The sequence below is a fragment of the Taeniopygia guttata genome, chromosome 5, assembly GCF_048771995.1.
Source record: "Taeniopygia guttata chromosome 5, bTaeGut7.mat, whole genome shotgun sequence".
In the NCBI taxonomy this organism is placed as follows: Eukaryota; Metazoa; Chordata; class Aves; order Passeriformes; family Estrildidae; genus Taeniopygia; species Taeniopygia guttata.
This window is the reverse complement of record NC_133030.1, coordinates 5,770,746-5,788,211: the sequence shown is the minus strand read 5'-3', so window position 1 is coordinate 5,788,211 and position 17,466 is coordinate 5,770,746. Positions and strand designations below refer to the sequence as shown.

Below are 17,466 nucleotides of genomic sequence, written 5' to 3'. Positions count from 1 at the left end.
TAATTTAATTTTTTTAAAATTACATATGTCAAAGTCTAGTAAATACAGAAGAACACAGGTTGTCAAGATTGCCTTGGCACAACTATTTTTTTTTTTGCCTCTTATTGAATATATTTATCGAGTACAAAACTCAAATAATTTGTTTAATACGTGCTACTGGTTTTCACCAATGATATTTTGGTGTCATCAACCAATTCTTCTTTTCTAATATCCAGTGTAGGTCTGGGAGTTACAATGAATATTATATGTGTAATGTTAGAAGGTTATGCTGTATTAATTCTCTTATGTAGGGTGTTAAATGTAGTTTTAGGTTACAACATAATGTTAAAATAGAGACTATGTATGTGGGGGAATTTTTTTTTTAGGAATGAGATACTGGCTTCAAGGAACACCTAAATCTTCCAAAGGAGAGGAATTTATGGCTTCTTATCAGAAGAAACTAATTTCTTCAGGCCTTGCTCAGACTCGAAGATGCCAGGGGATTAAAGGAAACAGCTGACATACAACAGACAGAGTTTCTTGTTTAGAATAGAATGTATGCATAATCATAAAGGATGTATGAATATGCAACAAGTGTATTGGTTTAAGGGTGATTCCTTTGTTCACAAGGGATGCTTTTTGTGACTCAGTGTCCGAGAGCATCCGGACGTCCATAATTATTTGCTTTTTATTTTCTTGTAATTGTCCTAACTCTAAACTTTATTACTCTAATTGTATTATTATTTTTATAACCATTTTATTTTTATTAAACTTTTAAAATTTTAAAAACCAAGTGATTGGCGTTTTTCACAAGCTGAAAAAGCAGACTGAACAATTCCAGCCTTAGTGTGTTAGGCACACATTTCAGACTACAGCAAAGCCCACGAGCTCTCAGTGCTCACTGTTCTGGATTGAGCTGCAAGGCTCAGCCAGGAATTGGGTTAAAGTTACATAAACCCTAATTCAGAAAGGAGTTCAGCTCATCTGCCTGGTTCAACTAACACAATTACAGAAGCAGCTTTGTCAATACGCTGAAAAGATTTATTCTTTGCAAATGTTCCTGTTTTGTTTACAGACAGATGGGAAATAGGACAGAGACAAACGATGCCCACTGTGTAGGCAAAGTTTCCAAAGGAGACAAGCAATGGGCAGGAGTTTGGGTTCAAAGTTTCCAAAGGAGACAAGCAATGGGCAGGAGTTTGGGTTCAAAGTTTCCAAAGGAGACAAGCAATGGGCAGGAGTTTGGGTTCAAAGTTTCCAAAGGAGACAAGCAATGGGCAGGAGTTTGGGTTCAAAGTTTCCAAAGGAGACAAGCAATGGGCAGGAGTTTGGGTTCGTGCTGACAGACCATGGATGGTGAGGAGCTGAACCCTCCCAAACTCACAATGGGGAAAAGACATATGGCTGCTTCCCCTAGAGATGTCAGCAACTGCTCTGTTCACTGAAATGAAGGGGTTATGCAACATAAATTTGTGAAGTTTTTTTGTTAAAGCTGCTATAAAATTCTGCAGTAACTGGCCAGTCACCTTAAACCACCGAAGCATTTCAAGCAACTGATTGATTAAAAAAGCATGAAGAACAAAGAACCCCTGTGATATCCTCAGCTTGCATTGGTTTGCATGTCTCAGCAGTGTGCAACTAAGCAGAAAGCATCTGAGGAAAAGTTCTGGACTCTGACATTACGATTTGCTAGCTAGCTCTTCTTTAACATCCACATAACTACTAGCCCACAGAAGAGCTGTCTCATCACCACTGAGCAGGAGAAGGATCAGTCTCAACTTTAGCAAGTGTTACTGGACTTTGTGTGACAAGACTCAGCATCTCAAGTTCTCCATCTCTCACTTGTTCAAGATCCTGTATATTCCAGAAGCTGGATTCTGCCTGTCCTGAGTAACACAGACAAGAAAACAGACAAGAGCTTCGGATAAACCTTTCAGAATCAGATGACATATAGTGTCAAGTTAAATAACTTTGATACTCAATAGATATAAATATTCAAATCCATGATTCTGTTCTGTCTTACACAGGTTGTTTAAAAGCTATTTTGACTAGGAGAGGAGTACTTGTCCTGTTTTATGGAAATGTACAATTGACTCGTACTCGCAAGGTCAGCTTGATGGAAGAGACATCTGGAGCAGAATGTTGTTAAGTAGGTTCTGTTAAAAGACCTGAAAATATCATTTATATCCATTCAAACTATAGGGGCTGAATCAGGATTCAAATACCTCCAACCTTTGGCACATCTGAAACACACAGCATTGCTGTCTCTAGATACTTCCAAGCACTGCTGGTGCTCTACACATTTTCACACACCTGTGGAAGATGCAGGAATCATTAACTAACACAGAGTTAGGTCAGGACAGGAGCTGCTCACAGCAGTTTGCCTTCCAGTTTCACATCTGTTACATTCCAGTGACTGACAGGCATGAAGAACAACCTGGCATGCCTCTCATTTGGGGGTGGGATATGCTGCAGGAACACACTCGCTCTTACAAAATGCATCAACACATTCACGACGGGGCTCTTGAGGCTTCTTCCTCAAAATATGTAAGATACTTTTTTTTTTTAAGTGTAGGTGAATCAGTATTCACATAGAAGACTTTGTAATTATAAATAAACTCTCTCACCCTCCAGTAATGGCCATACACAGCTCCTAATAACCACAAAGAGATTTGCCTGTAGCATGCAGCAAAATCCTGTTTAGTCATTACATCTTTCCTGCTCTTTTCCAACCAAAATGAGATTTAACAGATTTCTGAGCAGCCAGAAGATGTGAGGGGTCTGAGTGGCAGTGTGAAAACACAGAACTGAGAGAAGGGGCAGCAGCTAACCAAAGTAATGGCACACCAGTGACTCCCTTCAGGGTATCACATAAGAATTTAGCATTCTCATGCAACAAGCCAAAGTTGCACAGGTGGGGATTTCAGGCAGAGAGAACAAGGACTTTAGGAGTTCATGGCAGAACACACATGTAAACCTGAACACAGTCTTTCTGTCATCTCTTGAACCAATTTTTGGGGTTCTGTTTTTGGATCTTTGAAATTCTTCAAAGAGGGAAGAAAACAGGAATTGCCTGGATACCTCTGAGAAAAACAGAATGACATGTAAGGCAGCTGTGGGAGTATTAGCAAACCCTGAGAATAAAGATAATAAAACAAGAAAAACTATGCATTACTTTGAGCCATAGAAGAATCTGGATTTAACTCAGAGGAAAGAAGGGAGAGGGTTCCTAATCCCTGTAATGAAATGCTACACTAACTGAACTGCAAAGCCATGAAAATCAAATCACACTAAATGTGCATTTTGCCATGGGATGAATTTCAGGTGCTTAATCTACAAAGCACCTGAAAAATCCCTTATTTTGAAATTATATCTGCACATTGTGCACTCAATTTTAACACATTTTCACTGCCTTGAAAGGCAGCACAAAAGGAGAGTAACACCTTGAAAAAACGAATGTGTTCGAAACATGAGTAAAATATCTTCAGAGAGAAACAAAGCTTTAACTTTGTTAAAAGTTAAAAAACTGCAAATTAAAACTGCATTTTAATTTCAATATTCCTCTATGAACTGGGGTTTCAGCCACATAGATATAATCCAGCTGTAAGATGCAGCTTATTAGTAACAAACTACTCCAGTGCTAAAAAGCATAATAAAAGAAATCTGTTAGTAGTAAGTAACCATGAGAGAAGAGTTGGTAAGAAAAAACAAAAATCTTCAGATTAAAAAGCTGAGAAAGTAAACTCTTCTTTCAGAAATAAGAAAATATGTTTCTCAGAATGCCACAATGTTAATGGAAGTTTTAGGATACCAGGATTTCTGGTGAAAGAAGACTTTCAGATAAGTGGGAGATGATTACTGAACTATGGATGATGGAGTTCTGGGGCATGGCAGCCATTCACTAAACTACCAGAAGTCAGGTTTTCCCTTCATGTAGTGCAGCCTTTAGGATCCATCTCTTTGAATTTACTCTCAGAAAGGTTAGCCTCAGTGCTTACTGGTGTCACAGCTATTTTGAAATAGGGATCAGCAGTGCCCAGAAATAACACCACTGCAGAATAAACACCTGCCTGCTAAACTGACAGCTCTTCAAAGAGGCCTCTGGACACCAATCCCACAAGAGCCAACAGCAGCTCAGTTAAGCTGGAGGTTCACAAATTGACCAAGTGAAGAGCTACCTCTCTCAGCCTGAAGGCTGTCAACAAGGTCCAGGAAAGCAAATTACATACGACCAAATTCCTGCAGTTTGCAAGTAATTTTTCACATAAACTCATTAAGAATCTCCAAATCGCGTCCTAAATTTTAATTAATGCACGCATCTTGTCAGCCAGACCAGTTTGCAAGCGGCAGTCAGGATACAGCACCAGAATATTATTGCTACATCAGCAGCCTCCACAATCACCATGGCTTTCCTAAGCAGAGACACAAATGTGGTGTCACTTGGTTGGTCCCAGCGCTGTGACATTACAGCCAAGCTAAGCAGTGATAAGCATGGATTTCCTGTTTCAATCTCAAAATATACCAGCCTGTGAGAATATACCTACAGAGAAGTTCATAACACAAATTATTAACCTTTCAGTGGTACTGAGTAAATTGTGCAAAAACGGTTTTATTAACCTTTCAGTGGTACTGAGTAAATTGTGCAAAAACAGTTACATTCCCACGCAGTGAATGCAATGTTCTGAACTTCCCCTTAGCATTTTAAATGAAATAAATAGTGGCATCAAATTAAAAAAAAAACAGTTTGAACTAAATGAGCAAGTCTTCTCTAAAATCATCACATGGTTTAGGGCAGCAGTCCCTACCCTCTAATCCTCTTTGTTAACAACCAGTTCTTTCACTACAGGTGAAATGAGGCCCCACTTCTTCAATCAACTCTTTTCTGAGACACCACTCACTATCTACTTAAATATTTAGTCAAAGCTATTAAGTTTTTCAAAGGTAAAAGGGTTAGAGGGCAGCAGAGAGGGCAGCTGCAAGGTCCTGGGGCAAAATTCAAGTATTCCAGAAATTACTACCCAAAGTAAGATGAATGTACAAAGAAATAATGTCTTTAAGCCAAATAAATGCCATTTTGTGTATCTTTTGAAATGAATCAAGCTTCTAAATTACATACTGCCTCTTCTGTTTCTTCATTATTCTCTCATATCATTTAGATTGTAAAAAAACATTAGATTGAGCCCAACCTAACACTGCCAAGCCCACAACTAAACCATGGATGCAAAGAGATGTAAATCCAGTCAGTGCAGTTGTACTGGACCTGTGACACTGTAAAGAGGTGCAAGGCAGGAAACAAAGAATTTCTTAACATGGAAACAAGCACGAGACAGTGCAGAGCAGATATGGCATTTCTTGGGAAATATGTTTAAAAAACCCAAAATAGTTTTCTTGGGTTCCTCTATGCCACAGACACTTAAACACAATAATAATAATAATAATGATAATAATGATAATAATGATAATAATAATAACAACAATAATAATAATTATTATTATTATTATTATTATTATAACAACCAAAAAGAAAGACTGAGCAGCCTGAAAGCCTCCCTCCCTCCTAGCCTTCAGCTCACCCATTGGCAAAAGAAATTCCTCATCATGCATCAGGAATCCTAACCAACGTGGTCACGACACAAGGGGCAGCAGTGTTTTCTCACTCTGCTTATGAAGGTGAGTGCAATATTGTTGCTGACTTTATTTAATCTGGCAACATAAAAAAGCATTACTAGAAAAGTCTGGAGCCTTCTTTGTAATTACTACCCACCCATAATGACAGGAAATGACCTGGAACACCACCCAAAAAAGAACAAACAGGGCTGCCCTGGGAGGAAACGTGCAACTTCCTTATGTAACCAAAGCAGAAGCTGAATATTAAGGCTCTATTATCCTGAGGTACTCTAGCACAGGTACAGTGATGCACACATCTACCTCCTAATGAAAAATCAATGCCAAAGCATGGTTCTTCTTTGGGGAGATAGAAAGTAGCTCCTCCAGGTGTTTAAACATACCTATGGTACATGATTGTTAACTTCCTTTTGCTTTCTCACCTTCTGCTCTGCAGGTTTGTTGATTCTGGTATATCAGGACTCAAAAGAAATGCTGAATAATGTGGGCAAAATACACAGCTGTTTTAGAAACCGGAGATAATTTAATTAATAACAGCTTACATTTATTTATAAACGTATATACGCAGAACAAAATCCTAAGTAGAAAAACAAATGTTGCTGTGCTATTACTGGCTGCTTTCTTATGGCTTGGCTACAGCAGTCAAAAATCTCCACTGTAAGGGTGTAACAACATCAGCTACAAAAACCCTACTCAGCAAAAATATCCTGTGTTTCTAATAGGTTGCTAAGGAAATATTTTTTTCTTTTTTAATATCAAAGCAGCTTCACATACCCAAGCAGAAGATTGGTTGTTCAGACAATAGTTTGAGAAGTTCCCTCCATTTACAGGACAGTAATAGGTTAAAATCCTAATTTAAAAAAATCCCCCAAAAAGCTCTTATAAGTTGATATAAACAAATACACGTCTAAATTGACAATTGCGAAAATAAAGCAGGTGAAGACATAAGTTACATCCCATGAAAAAAATGGAACTTCATCAGTCAGAAATTCTGCAGTTTGGTAGGAATCTATGAAGTTCACAAAAAAAAAAAAAAATACTCAGTGCAAACTGTGCATTTCAAGGTTAGGTTCTCAAGAAAAAAAATGTAAAATCAGATAACTCATCTTGGCATGAATAATTTTTTTGACTGAGAGTACTTCAGCAATGCTCAGATACATGCAGAAGATTTAGAAAGCAATAGCAACACAAGCCCACTTCGGTACATTTATGGTTTCACAACACAGGACAGTTCAAAGGTGGAGGGATGTGAGAGTAATTAAATGTATCAACCCCAGAGTGCAGAGACTGATTGAATTTGCAGCACTTTTACAGACACCCTCAGGCACACATCTGCCCCCATCACAAAAAGTGCAGTGAACAGCACCTTCCCATTCCAGGGGAAGGCTGTGAGGATAAACACATTGCCAACATGTGAGGCACCAGACATCACAGCAAGTGGGAGCAAACACATCCCCAGTGCTGGCAGAAGAGTCAGTGCCAAGCTTTGCACACACAGCTCCTTTCCTTCCTACACTTCTGATGGCCGACAGGGCACAATTCCACACTGTCCAAGTTTCCAGCACCATCTGAACTCATCTGGGCAGTTTCACTGCAGAGGAATATAACCAGCTCACAGACATGAGAGAACCAGCTGTCTGCCATGTTCCTCTGCCAGCACTTGCTACCTCCACAGAGCCTGGGATTCTCAGCTCTGGAGACATCCTCTGCCTCCCTCATCCCTGCTGAAGGCAGAATGACTTCCACAGCTGGGACCAATACTGCTTCAGCTAATGTCTCCACTTCTGCCCTTCCAGAACAGAGTCCTGTCTCCTTTCAGCTTGTCCTGGCTTGTAAGATAAGCATGTATTTTATTTGCCATCTGTTGGAGGTTGGGCAGTTTTCTTATCTCTCCCAGGAACAATGTCTCCCTCTGGGGAGATATCTTCTGTTAATGGGCCATTGAATGACTCCCTGCATGACTGGTAAAGTTACATCATCCACTGTGAGATGCTCCACCCAGAGGGAGGAGCCAAGCATCCCTACCTGCATAAAATCAGCATTTTTGGGACATCAGAGCAGACCCAGAGGAGCAGCTTCTTCTCTGCTGGATCCCCAGAGGAAGACCAGGCCCAGCTACTCCATCACCAGACCTTCAGAGAAAACTCCACCCTTCTACAGATCCCTGCTCCAGCAGCATTTCATCTGCCACTCCAGAGGAACAGCCACAGTTTAACTGGACTATTACCAACACCCTGACTCCTCCTCCCCTGAGGTTATTGACTCTATCACTAGTTTTTTTGTACTAATTACATTTTCATTTAATTTAGTGTTTCCTAGTAAAGAACTGTTATTCCCATTCCCATATCTTTGCCTGAGAGCCTTTTAATTTTGAAATTATGGTAATTGGGAGGGAGGGGGTTTACCTTTTCCATTTCACAGGAGGCTCTTTCCTTCCTTCACAGACTCCTGTCTTTTCAAACCAAGACGCAGCTAAACTGAACATGGTAGAGCAAGCCCAACTGCACTTGCTGCTGACAGACACCAGGAAAGCTTGTCACCCAGTAGTGACACAAATCTTCCTGTATTGTCCCTTCAGGCAGTCTGCAAGCCTCTGGGAGTGCATATTTAATACCTGTTAAAGGCTTTTTAGGAGTTACCCAACAGGAAGAAGGTCAAAATCCTTTTCAAGGATCCTGTCTTACCTACTAGTGAAAGATATTTTCCCTTGATGACTCCTTCCCACCCTTCACTGGTAGTGTGGGATAATGGAATAAATATAATGGAAAAATACCAAGACTTCAATGGGAAACATTGAAAAAGCCAACCCAGAAAAACACCCCACTGATACACTTATGGAACATAAGGACTTTTTTTTCAAAGCCACTCACAGATATTTGATGATATAGCTACTATGAAGCCTACTACATTAAACACTTACCTTTACTCATTAGAAACTGAAAACCTGCACTAAGAGAACAACTGCATCAAATTTCAACACAGATTAAGAAAAGGAGGTAATACTTTTGGAAAAGTCAAATATTGACTTTTTAAAATTACTGCAGACACGTGTGAGATTTAAATTTGTATGTGAAGAGATATGAGAGGCAATATATTGATTGATTTCCTAACACCTAGCACATTTCAAATAAAAACACTAGAAAAATATGTATGTGATGTCCTAATTCCACAGAGCAGTCACCCCAGTAATCTCTGAAACCAAAGGGCTTTGGCAAATGAAAATGCAAATAGGTGCAGAAAATGCAAATTCAGGCCAGTGCTTGCAAAAGTCAGAATGCGACTGTCAGAAGAGCTGCCCATCAGTGTGAATGTCACTGCTGCAAACAAACATCCCCAAAAGGCAGAACTCAAGACTCAACTTGCCTCAAAGAGCTCCACAACTAAACCACAACAACCTGAAACATCTGCTTCACCACAGGAACAACTGCAAAAGGTGTTACAGGTCTGATTTATAAACAGTAGTGTTCTACACCTATTTTTTCCCCCTAATTATCACTTTCCTACAAGGTACTTAAAAGTTTTCTTTCTAATAACTAGCAAACCCAGAACTTGGTGGCAGAATTGGCAGGTCTAAGATCTGATCCAGCACTTTTTGAAATACACAGAAGAATTTTTTCATACTTGAATAAAAATTCTTGATGGATGAAATACAATATAAGTTAGAAACATTTAAAAGGTAATTTAAGCAAAGTACACAGATCATGCACTGGAAAAACCCATGCATGAGATTATGCAGCATTTTCAAAGAGCAGTTCTCTTTTTAAAACTCCAGTGTATTCATTTGTAAGGAGCAGAAGTCTTGGTGATTTAACAGACATTATGTGCTCCAAAGAATGTACATCTCTACCAGAGCTGGCTGAAAAAAATGAAGAGCCTTGAATAGATTCCAATTACATCATCATTTTCCCTCAAGATCTAGTATCTCAGTAAATTCAAAGATAGGCCTGAAAAAAAAAAAAGGTACAGTACACATTTTTGACAAATAATACTGAACTGGCATGTCCTTTAGCCATGCGTATCTTGAAATAGATTGCTGGCTGAATACAAAATAAATACATCTTCCTAGCACTTGCAAACTTCAATGCACACTCTCTTGTAGCAAACCAAGACCAGAAAAAGAGATCATCTTTAACTGAAGACATCACTGCTTTAAAATTTTGTTCAAGGCCTTTGTGCTAATTCCTACAAAAGATTTTTGTCATGAAGCTTTCCATATCTCTCAGAGGCAAAACCTGCAGGGTTTTTATGACCAACAATAAGAAACCAAACCCCAAAATTAAGAGCCTTGCAAGTTAAATTTCTCTCAGATACTGAGCAGCTTTCTCATCTAAGCTCTTTGTACCTTTCATATAATGGGGTTGGTACTAATAACTATACATGGTTCATAGAGTAATTGTTTGTTCTGTAAACACTGTTTATACTCACAAATATAATTTGTTTTCACCCCAGACTGACTGTTGGGCTGAAATAGTATTTTTCACTGAATAAAAATTCTAATAAATTAGAATAAAGAATGACTAAAATGTTTGACACTACACCTGTCAGTAGTACAAAACTCAGCAGCTACTGGCACTGCAGAACAAGTTTGTCTAGTCTTAATTCTTTAACTGTCCTTATTTTAAAGATATTATTCTAGCCAAATTAAGGGACATTTTAAAACAAAATATTGTTTCATATAAAAATTCTCGAGAGCAGATGCAGTAAGAGTGATGTGGAAGGCTTCTGTTCACTGTAGCTTTTTTTTACAAATTTCCACTGCACATCTGTGCCCTAAGATCAGGAGGATGCTCCACTTTCCAGCCTCTTTTGCTGAGATTCAGAGTTTACTTTCAGTACAGTAAGATTTGAAGCTGGACTGAAGATTTCCCACTGAGAGGTGGATTAGGGCTGCAGGTTTGAGTCATGACTGCCCAGAGCAGGAGGTAGAGCCTTCACTCTGCTCCAGCTGCATCAGGGACAGACTCCCACATCCCAGAGACATTTCCCCACCAGGTTGGCTGCTTCCAGAAAGGTCCATCACCATGGAAAATATATCTGTACATCTCTACGTTAAATATTTTGAATAACGAGTTTTAGCATTCACATTAAAATTTAGATCTTTAGAATTTCATGGACTAATGTTATACAATATAGATAACTTAATTTTTAAATTTCCCCCTGCAATTTACTCCGTGATTCCCATTTGCTAAGCATTTAAATTTAAGAGAGTTTCACTCTATTGTTTGTACACTAGGGTTACATGAAAATACAAATTTTTTGTGGTGGTGACCAGATGTAAGAGGATTTGTAAGGAGACTGAGAGGAAGTGGAATGTTCAGTGTTATATCCAGAAGCAGATATTTAAATTTAGGAAATTCCAAACCAAAGACCTACTATACAATTCTCTTTTTCCCCCTGTTAATTATTCAGAGACGCCAGACAGGACAATATAATGTCAGCCTTAATTTACATGTGACTTAACATGAACTTATGCTCCCAAATTTAATGTATGCATATGACAGGAATGGATCCTCAACTTAAACTTTATACTAACTTGAATTTCTTTCTTCTACTTTACAATTCAAATAATTAACCTACATTTAATCTGCAATTATTTCCTTTAATTGTTCACTGCTTAATAAATTCAAGATTATTCTGTTTTGATAATTCTATTCATAAATAAAATATTCATATAGTCTATACAAAGGCAAGCATTTGTTAGGTTAGTGCTGTACAACGTCCCAGTTATACAAAAAGGTACTCATATTTATATGCAATTTCCTATCACTTCATGAAAAAAGACTGCTTTAAAAGAACAAATTAAAAGATCAGTCTTTGGGGATGACAATGATACTTTAATTGCAAGCCTTACAAGACCAGACTCTAAGAAGACCACGCACAAAGACAGGAAAATGCAGAGTTTAAAGAAAACTGACATTGCTAAGTCCTGACAGTTACTAAAGTAAAACCTGGAGCTTGGATATAATCTAGATATTGCAGCAAGTAGAGATTGAACTAATTTGCACTCCAGCAATACCAAATATTGGCAGACACTAACTGGGGACATTTGTTTTATTACAAGCATGATTAGGACCCAGGTTTTATTTTTGTGCAGACAGTCTTAGCTGCCAGAAGAAAAATGCCAATTCAGTTAGTAAGAATAGTGGTGACATTTTGCAATCAAATTTCCTTTAAAAAATATATGTACTGACACCTTTCTCCCCCTTGGCTTCATTAATAATCAATACCATAAAAATATTTACACCTCTCAGACTTTGAATTATTTCTTTAGAGAACCCACACCCTTCCCAAGCCTATTCTGCAAATTGGAAAGATTTGATTTTACAGTTTGCCAAAACTGTGGCATCAAAATAAACCTTTTTTCAGCTCATACCTTCTTGCAGGTGCAAGCAGGTTGCTTGTTTAATTAAGCGAGGGGTCTGGAAAGGGCATGGGTTTCAAGCTAGCACTGCTTTTACTTTGTCCACAGGGGCATTCATTAGATTTGAACATCAGCTGGAAACTCAGAATTTGTACTTGCTTTTCAGGTGCTGCTGGGAAAAAAAAAAAAAAAAAAATTCAAGGGCTTATCATCCATGAATATCTCCAGGCACTGACAGTTAGCCAGCAGGACTTACCAGAAGGGTGAAGAAAAAAAGCAGGAGGAAAAGTGCAGAAGGCATTAATCTACAGAAAATCCCACGAGACAAGGTCAGTACATCGGTCATTGTCTGCCTGAGGTGAAAAATTCAATAAAGTCAGAGCCCTGTAAATCTCCTGATGAATCTTGGTAACATCTTTCATTTCAATAACAACATTTATGGCTGGCAGAAGGTAAAACACTTTGTGATAAGTGGCTCTTGGAAAGTCCCAGACAACTGCAGTTGCCAACCTCAAAAAAAACCAGAAACAGCTGTTGCCTGGAAATGTCTACCAAAATTTGGCAATTCAACAAGATTTTCCTAGAAAACTGTGCAGATTAACTTTTTAACACAAGCTGTTTACTTGTATCACAATACTCTCAGGAGTCCCCGTCAAATTTTGTGACAATTTTATTCTGTCACGTATGGCCACATAGGTGAAGAGCAGCTATTCTTCCTAAATTCCATATGCAAAGGGCATAATTTATTTTGGGACAAAAACCTTTTACTACCATTTTCTTCCACCCAAAACCCAGGAAGAGCCTGTGCTGCTCCAACCCCACCAAACCAGGAAATTCAACACATGCTCCTTATCAGAAGTAGGATTTAAACAATGCAGTTCACTTCTAACCATCATGACTGATCTAATGGTATGAAGAGTTTGGAACACCATGAACTGAACTAATTCTGTACTGGAGAAAAAAAATGTCAAAGATTGCAAACGCACAAAAATTTTAGACTGAACTTTGGATGGCAATAACTGGAAAATCACTTGCCCTGCAGCCACATATAAAGAGCTCATAGAAGAGTCTAAAAATTAATTTGAATTACATAATTTTGTGATGTCCATAAATTAAATATTCTTATGAGATAATGAATGAATCCTATAACCAGAAAAAAACTCCTTTAGGACCTAACATACCATATGCTGTTTCACACACAGTTTAAGCACCCTAATTAGTATCATACATATAATGAGCAGCCACTGTTTAACTCTTTGTATACATCCACGGTTAAGTGGACAGAACTAATCAGATTTAATTTGCATGATGCCTCAAATTATGCACCCATTTAACTTCAAGATGCACAATGTGCATGAGTCTTCTGCTTGTTTGCCTTTCTTTTTTCTTTGCCTTGAATCTTCCCTTTTTATGCTGTGCCATTCTAGAAGTAAATAAATATACTGAATAAAATTAATTTGACACAGAAAAAAAAAACTTTAAAAGGTACCCTCAGGGAATAAGAAGAAAAATATGAAAGGTAAATATTTAATAAAAAAGCACTGAGGTGAGACCTGCACGACTTTCAGACTCTCTCCTGTCATGAACACATCAAAACCTGTAATGTGACATTGCCAAGGCAGGTAACAAGTTGTGACAACCTATTGGCAACTGTGCAAGACATTATGCTATTCTAAAGCACGGGGCTATTTATATGCATCTTGTCATTACCAAGTCCAGCTCATTAGGTTGTTTTATCTGCAGATGAAGAACACACAGATACCCACGGACCTGCACCACACCTGGGCTTCCTAAATGGCAGCCCAGCACTGTAACCAGAACTGCCCTTCCCAGACTGTGCTGATTTTAATGAGTGTGACAAATGCGTATTTTATGATTGGCTTTTTGCAAATATTGCAATGAATATTGTATGTGTAATGTTAGAAAGTTGTGCTGTATTAACTCTCTTACGTAGTGTGTTAAATGTAGTTTTAGGTTACAACATAATGTTAAAATAGAGACTATGTATGTGGGGGAAGTTTTTTAATTAGGAATGAGATACTGGCTTTGAGGAACACCTAAATCTTCCAAAGGGCAGGAATTTATGGCTTCTTATCAGAAGAAGCTAATTTCTTCAGGCCTTGCTCAGACTTTGTTCACAAGGGATGCTTTTCATGACTTAGTGCCCGAGAGCATCCGGAAGTCCATAATTCTTTGCTTTTTATTGTCTTGTAATTGTCCTAACTCTAAACTTTATTACTCTAATTGTACTATTATTTTTATAACCACTTTATTATTATTAAACTTTTAACATTTTTAAAAAAACAAATTGATTGGCATTTTTCACAATGAGTATTTAAACCCAGCAGAGAGAAGCCCAAACTGACTGTGAAGGGGCTGGTACAGCACAGGGCAAGGCTGGGTGAGCAGGGGTAGGGATGCCCCTGGCAGCCTCACCAGGGTGGGTCTGGTTAGTCCAGACACAGCCTCTGCTACCAAATGCACTCAGCATAGCATATCCTCAGCTATGGAGACTCAAGTTTATTTTTCACTTGATCTCAACAGAGCTGGAGACTATTTAAAAAATTTTAAACTATGCTATCACAGCTGTTTCTAGTTCATCTTTGTTTTGTGGGGGTTTATCCTCCCTAAAAAACAATAGGCACATTCAAATACTGGCATATAACACTGGCTTTCAGAACAGATGCTCTTTTGGATCTCCAGTGGGTAAGGGATGACACACAAAATATTAAAACGACCTTAAGAGAGGTTCAGGTTACCTTTGAAACAGTTCATACTCACCTTTTTTTTTTTTTTTTCAAATCTTGGCCTTTAGATAAAGTCTTTAAAAACCAAAAATTTCCATAATCTTTACATTACAGATTCCTTCTAACTGGCAGCATTTGAGAGTATTCTTTTAGCTCCCATTTTTATTATTTCCCTGCCTTCACTTTTTAATGACATGAAGAAATCCTTTAGTGTTTGTGAAAGCCACCAGATCAGTAGCCCCAGAGAACCAAGTCTAATTAAACTGTTTTCAGAGTGTGTGGCTTCCTTTTCCCGTTATATAAACAGAGGCTGGCAACCACCCAAGTTGCACCAAGGGTACCCTAAAAGCCAACATCCACTTCCCACTGAAGCCAAGGGTCTCAATCCCTTGTGCTTTCCATTTTCCCTTTTCCAACACTATCAGAGAAGGTAATTTCCTGACCAGGAGAAATTATCCCCTTCCTTGGTTTGTGAAATGCCTTTCAGCTCCTGCACCGCAGGCAAAACCCTTCCTGTTCTTGTAACTTCCACAAAAAAGAACAAAACACAACCAATCCTTCCTGTCCATGACTGCTTCTTTACAGGATATTTTTTTAAGTTGTAACCCAACTGCAAACTCGTAACAGAGTATGCTGAGGTGACCCTGGTACTGCTGTAATACTCCAGGATAAAGAAGGAAAAAAGAAAATAATTCAGAGCTTGTGCCTTACACATGATGTGTTATCTCTGTGATGCTGCACTGAAATCTGCACAAAACAAAAGAACCAGTCTCATAGTCCCAGTCCCCATGGAAGCAGCAGCCTAAAGGAAAAACTAGAACTGAAGCACTGCTATAAATTGTTTTTTAGTACTCATAATGGCTTGTCACTCAAAATTCCCAAATGGCAGCAGAAATAATTTCCTGAATTTGTATATATAAATTAATTTCTTCAGTCTGCACAGAAATACCTTGTTTGCTTACTAGCCTCCTGCCTTATCTATTGTTTCTGACAGAGATTCTGACTGAGATTCAGCATTGCTACAACTGTACACAATACATTCTAAGTATACTGTTTTAATTAAATGAGCCTGAGTAGCCCAAGTAAAAGGCTCAGTACAATGAAGATTTAACTACCAGGGAAATAGGGAATTATTGCAGATGCAACCAGACCCAGGGGCCAGTATGTCAATGTATTTATGTATGTACTCACAAATACAACAGACAATGATATTCATGTTGAAATACTCTGATAAACATCTTGGAACTGCATTTATTTTAACAGCATATTTTAACCTCATATATGGTTGACACAGCCTACCTAAAAGGGCCACAGCACCTCACAAGAAGAACTAATGTCTAAAATGACACACAACAAAATACTGATTTAGCAGAGAAGAAAAGACAGACTTTTTTGCTTGCTAAAAGACATATCTTAAAACTGGCCAACCTCACTCACATAATTAACTCTATTGATTTCAAGAGATTTAGACTGAGAAACCTTTAAAGTGGGGCTGATCTCATTTGACTGTAAATACTTACAGAGTGGATATCTGCATGTGGATGAGTCAGCTCAAGCTCCTTTTACAACAGGGATATGCATGTGCGTTATTAAGCTTCAGTCCCTCTACAGCTTGTGGAGAGAAACAGGTGCTTCCATGGAGAAATGGAAATAAATGCTCTGGACTGGGCTGATTAGAGCCTCTTCCTTTACAGGGAGCCTTGACACAAACTTTCCATCAGCTAAATCCCCCTCCCATTCTCTTATAATGGTCACAGTATAGAAAGGAAGTGAAAACCAGAGTGCTGCTCAATATATAAGGCAAAACAATTAAATAAAGTGCAGAGTCCTTTTTCATTACGAACAAAGGCATGTCTGAGTAAGAAAACTGTAAAAAAAAAAGGAAGATAAGCAGAGCTCACACTAGACCTATGAACATCTTTATTGAAAATACACACTTTGTGCATGCTCCTGCTCTTTATCATTCTGCAGAAGAAAGACTGTTGCTAATTCAGAAGAGTTCCTGTAAAGCACCGATCTAAAATAAACAATCTAAAAGTTATCATGCAAGATAGTTACCCAAGTGAAACAAAATATTCAAATGTCAGTGAGGCACAAAGTCACCCAAACTGCCAATCAAAATGACATCAGAATTAATTTGAAACAGGTAAGTTTAAGAATACACTTCCTTTAAAAAATAAGCTCTTGGTTCTTCTTTTCTCTTTGAAACCAATAAATGATTTCTATAATTTCTATGACTTTTCCTTATCTTCTATGCTTTCATGCAAAATCAAACCATTTAGGATAGCATTCAGCAAACTTGCACAAGGAATTAGCAAGAGACCCAAGTATTTTTAATTGCCACTGGAGTATTATTACAAAACATGGCTCTAAGACAGTTTTCAGTCTCACAGAAACCTCCAGGCAGAAATGTAAGAGACTACAGAGGAACAGGAGACCCTTTGCAAGACTAAGACCCCCTTGTCCTCCCTCTTTCTGGACACGCCATAAGATGTAAAAATTGAGATAATTACTCAGTTTAATTGCTGGATGATCTTAATTCAACATTTGCCTGCAACAGCAGATCTTCATGAGCCTCATGCACAAATAATAAAGGGGGAAATGTGAAATGCATGTCATGCCCACCCCACTGCCCCGTGCTCTGCTCCCCAGCCACAAACAATGACCCTGCCCCACGCATTCCAGGCAGAAGTTCAATTCAGAAGTGAACTCCAGACTAAGCATGGCTTTAAAAATAAATCCTGCCCTCCATCA

The 17,466-nt window shown here is 38.4% G+C and overlaps 1 protein-coding gene and 1 long non-coding RNA gene across 6 annotated transcripts in view; both read right to left on the bottom strand.

Moving 5' to 3' along the window:
• The window catches only part of GALNT18 (polypeptide N-acetylgalactosaminyltransferase 18), a 275,590-nt gene that overhangs the window by 174,314 nt on the left and 83,810 nt on the right, over positions 1-17,466 (bottom strand). The window contains exon 1 of one of the 5 annotated variants that reach the window (XM_030273461.4): positions 5,553-5,598. The exons of the other annotated variants lie outside the window; for them this stretch is intronic. Within the exon in view, the coding sequence (XP_030129321.1) occupies positions 5,553-5,583 (31 nt within the window). The 5' untranslated portion in view covers positions 5,584-5,598. Of the gene's footprint in view, positions 1-5,552; positions 5,599-17,466 lie in introns of those variants that run through there. 5 annotated transcript variants of the gene reach the window in all.
• On the bottom strand, positions 4,296-5,190 carry LOC140684228 (uncharacterized). Its single transcript, XR_012056178.1, has 2 exons — positions 4,597-5,190; positions 4,296-4,551 (listed from the first exon to the last, which is right to left on the bottom strand). It is a non-coding gene; the product is annotated as an uncharacterized lncRNA (long non-coding RNA).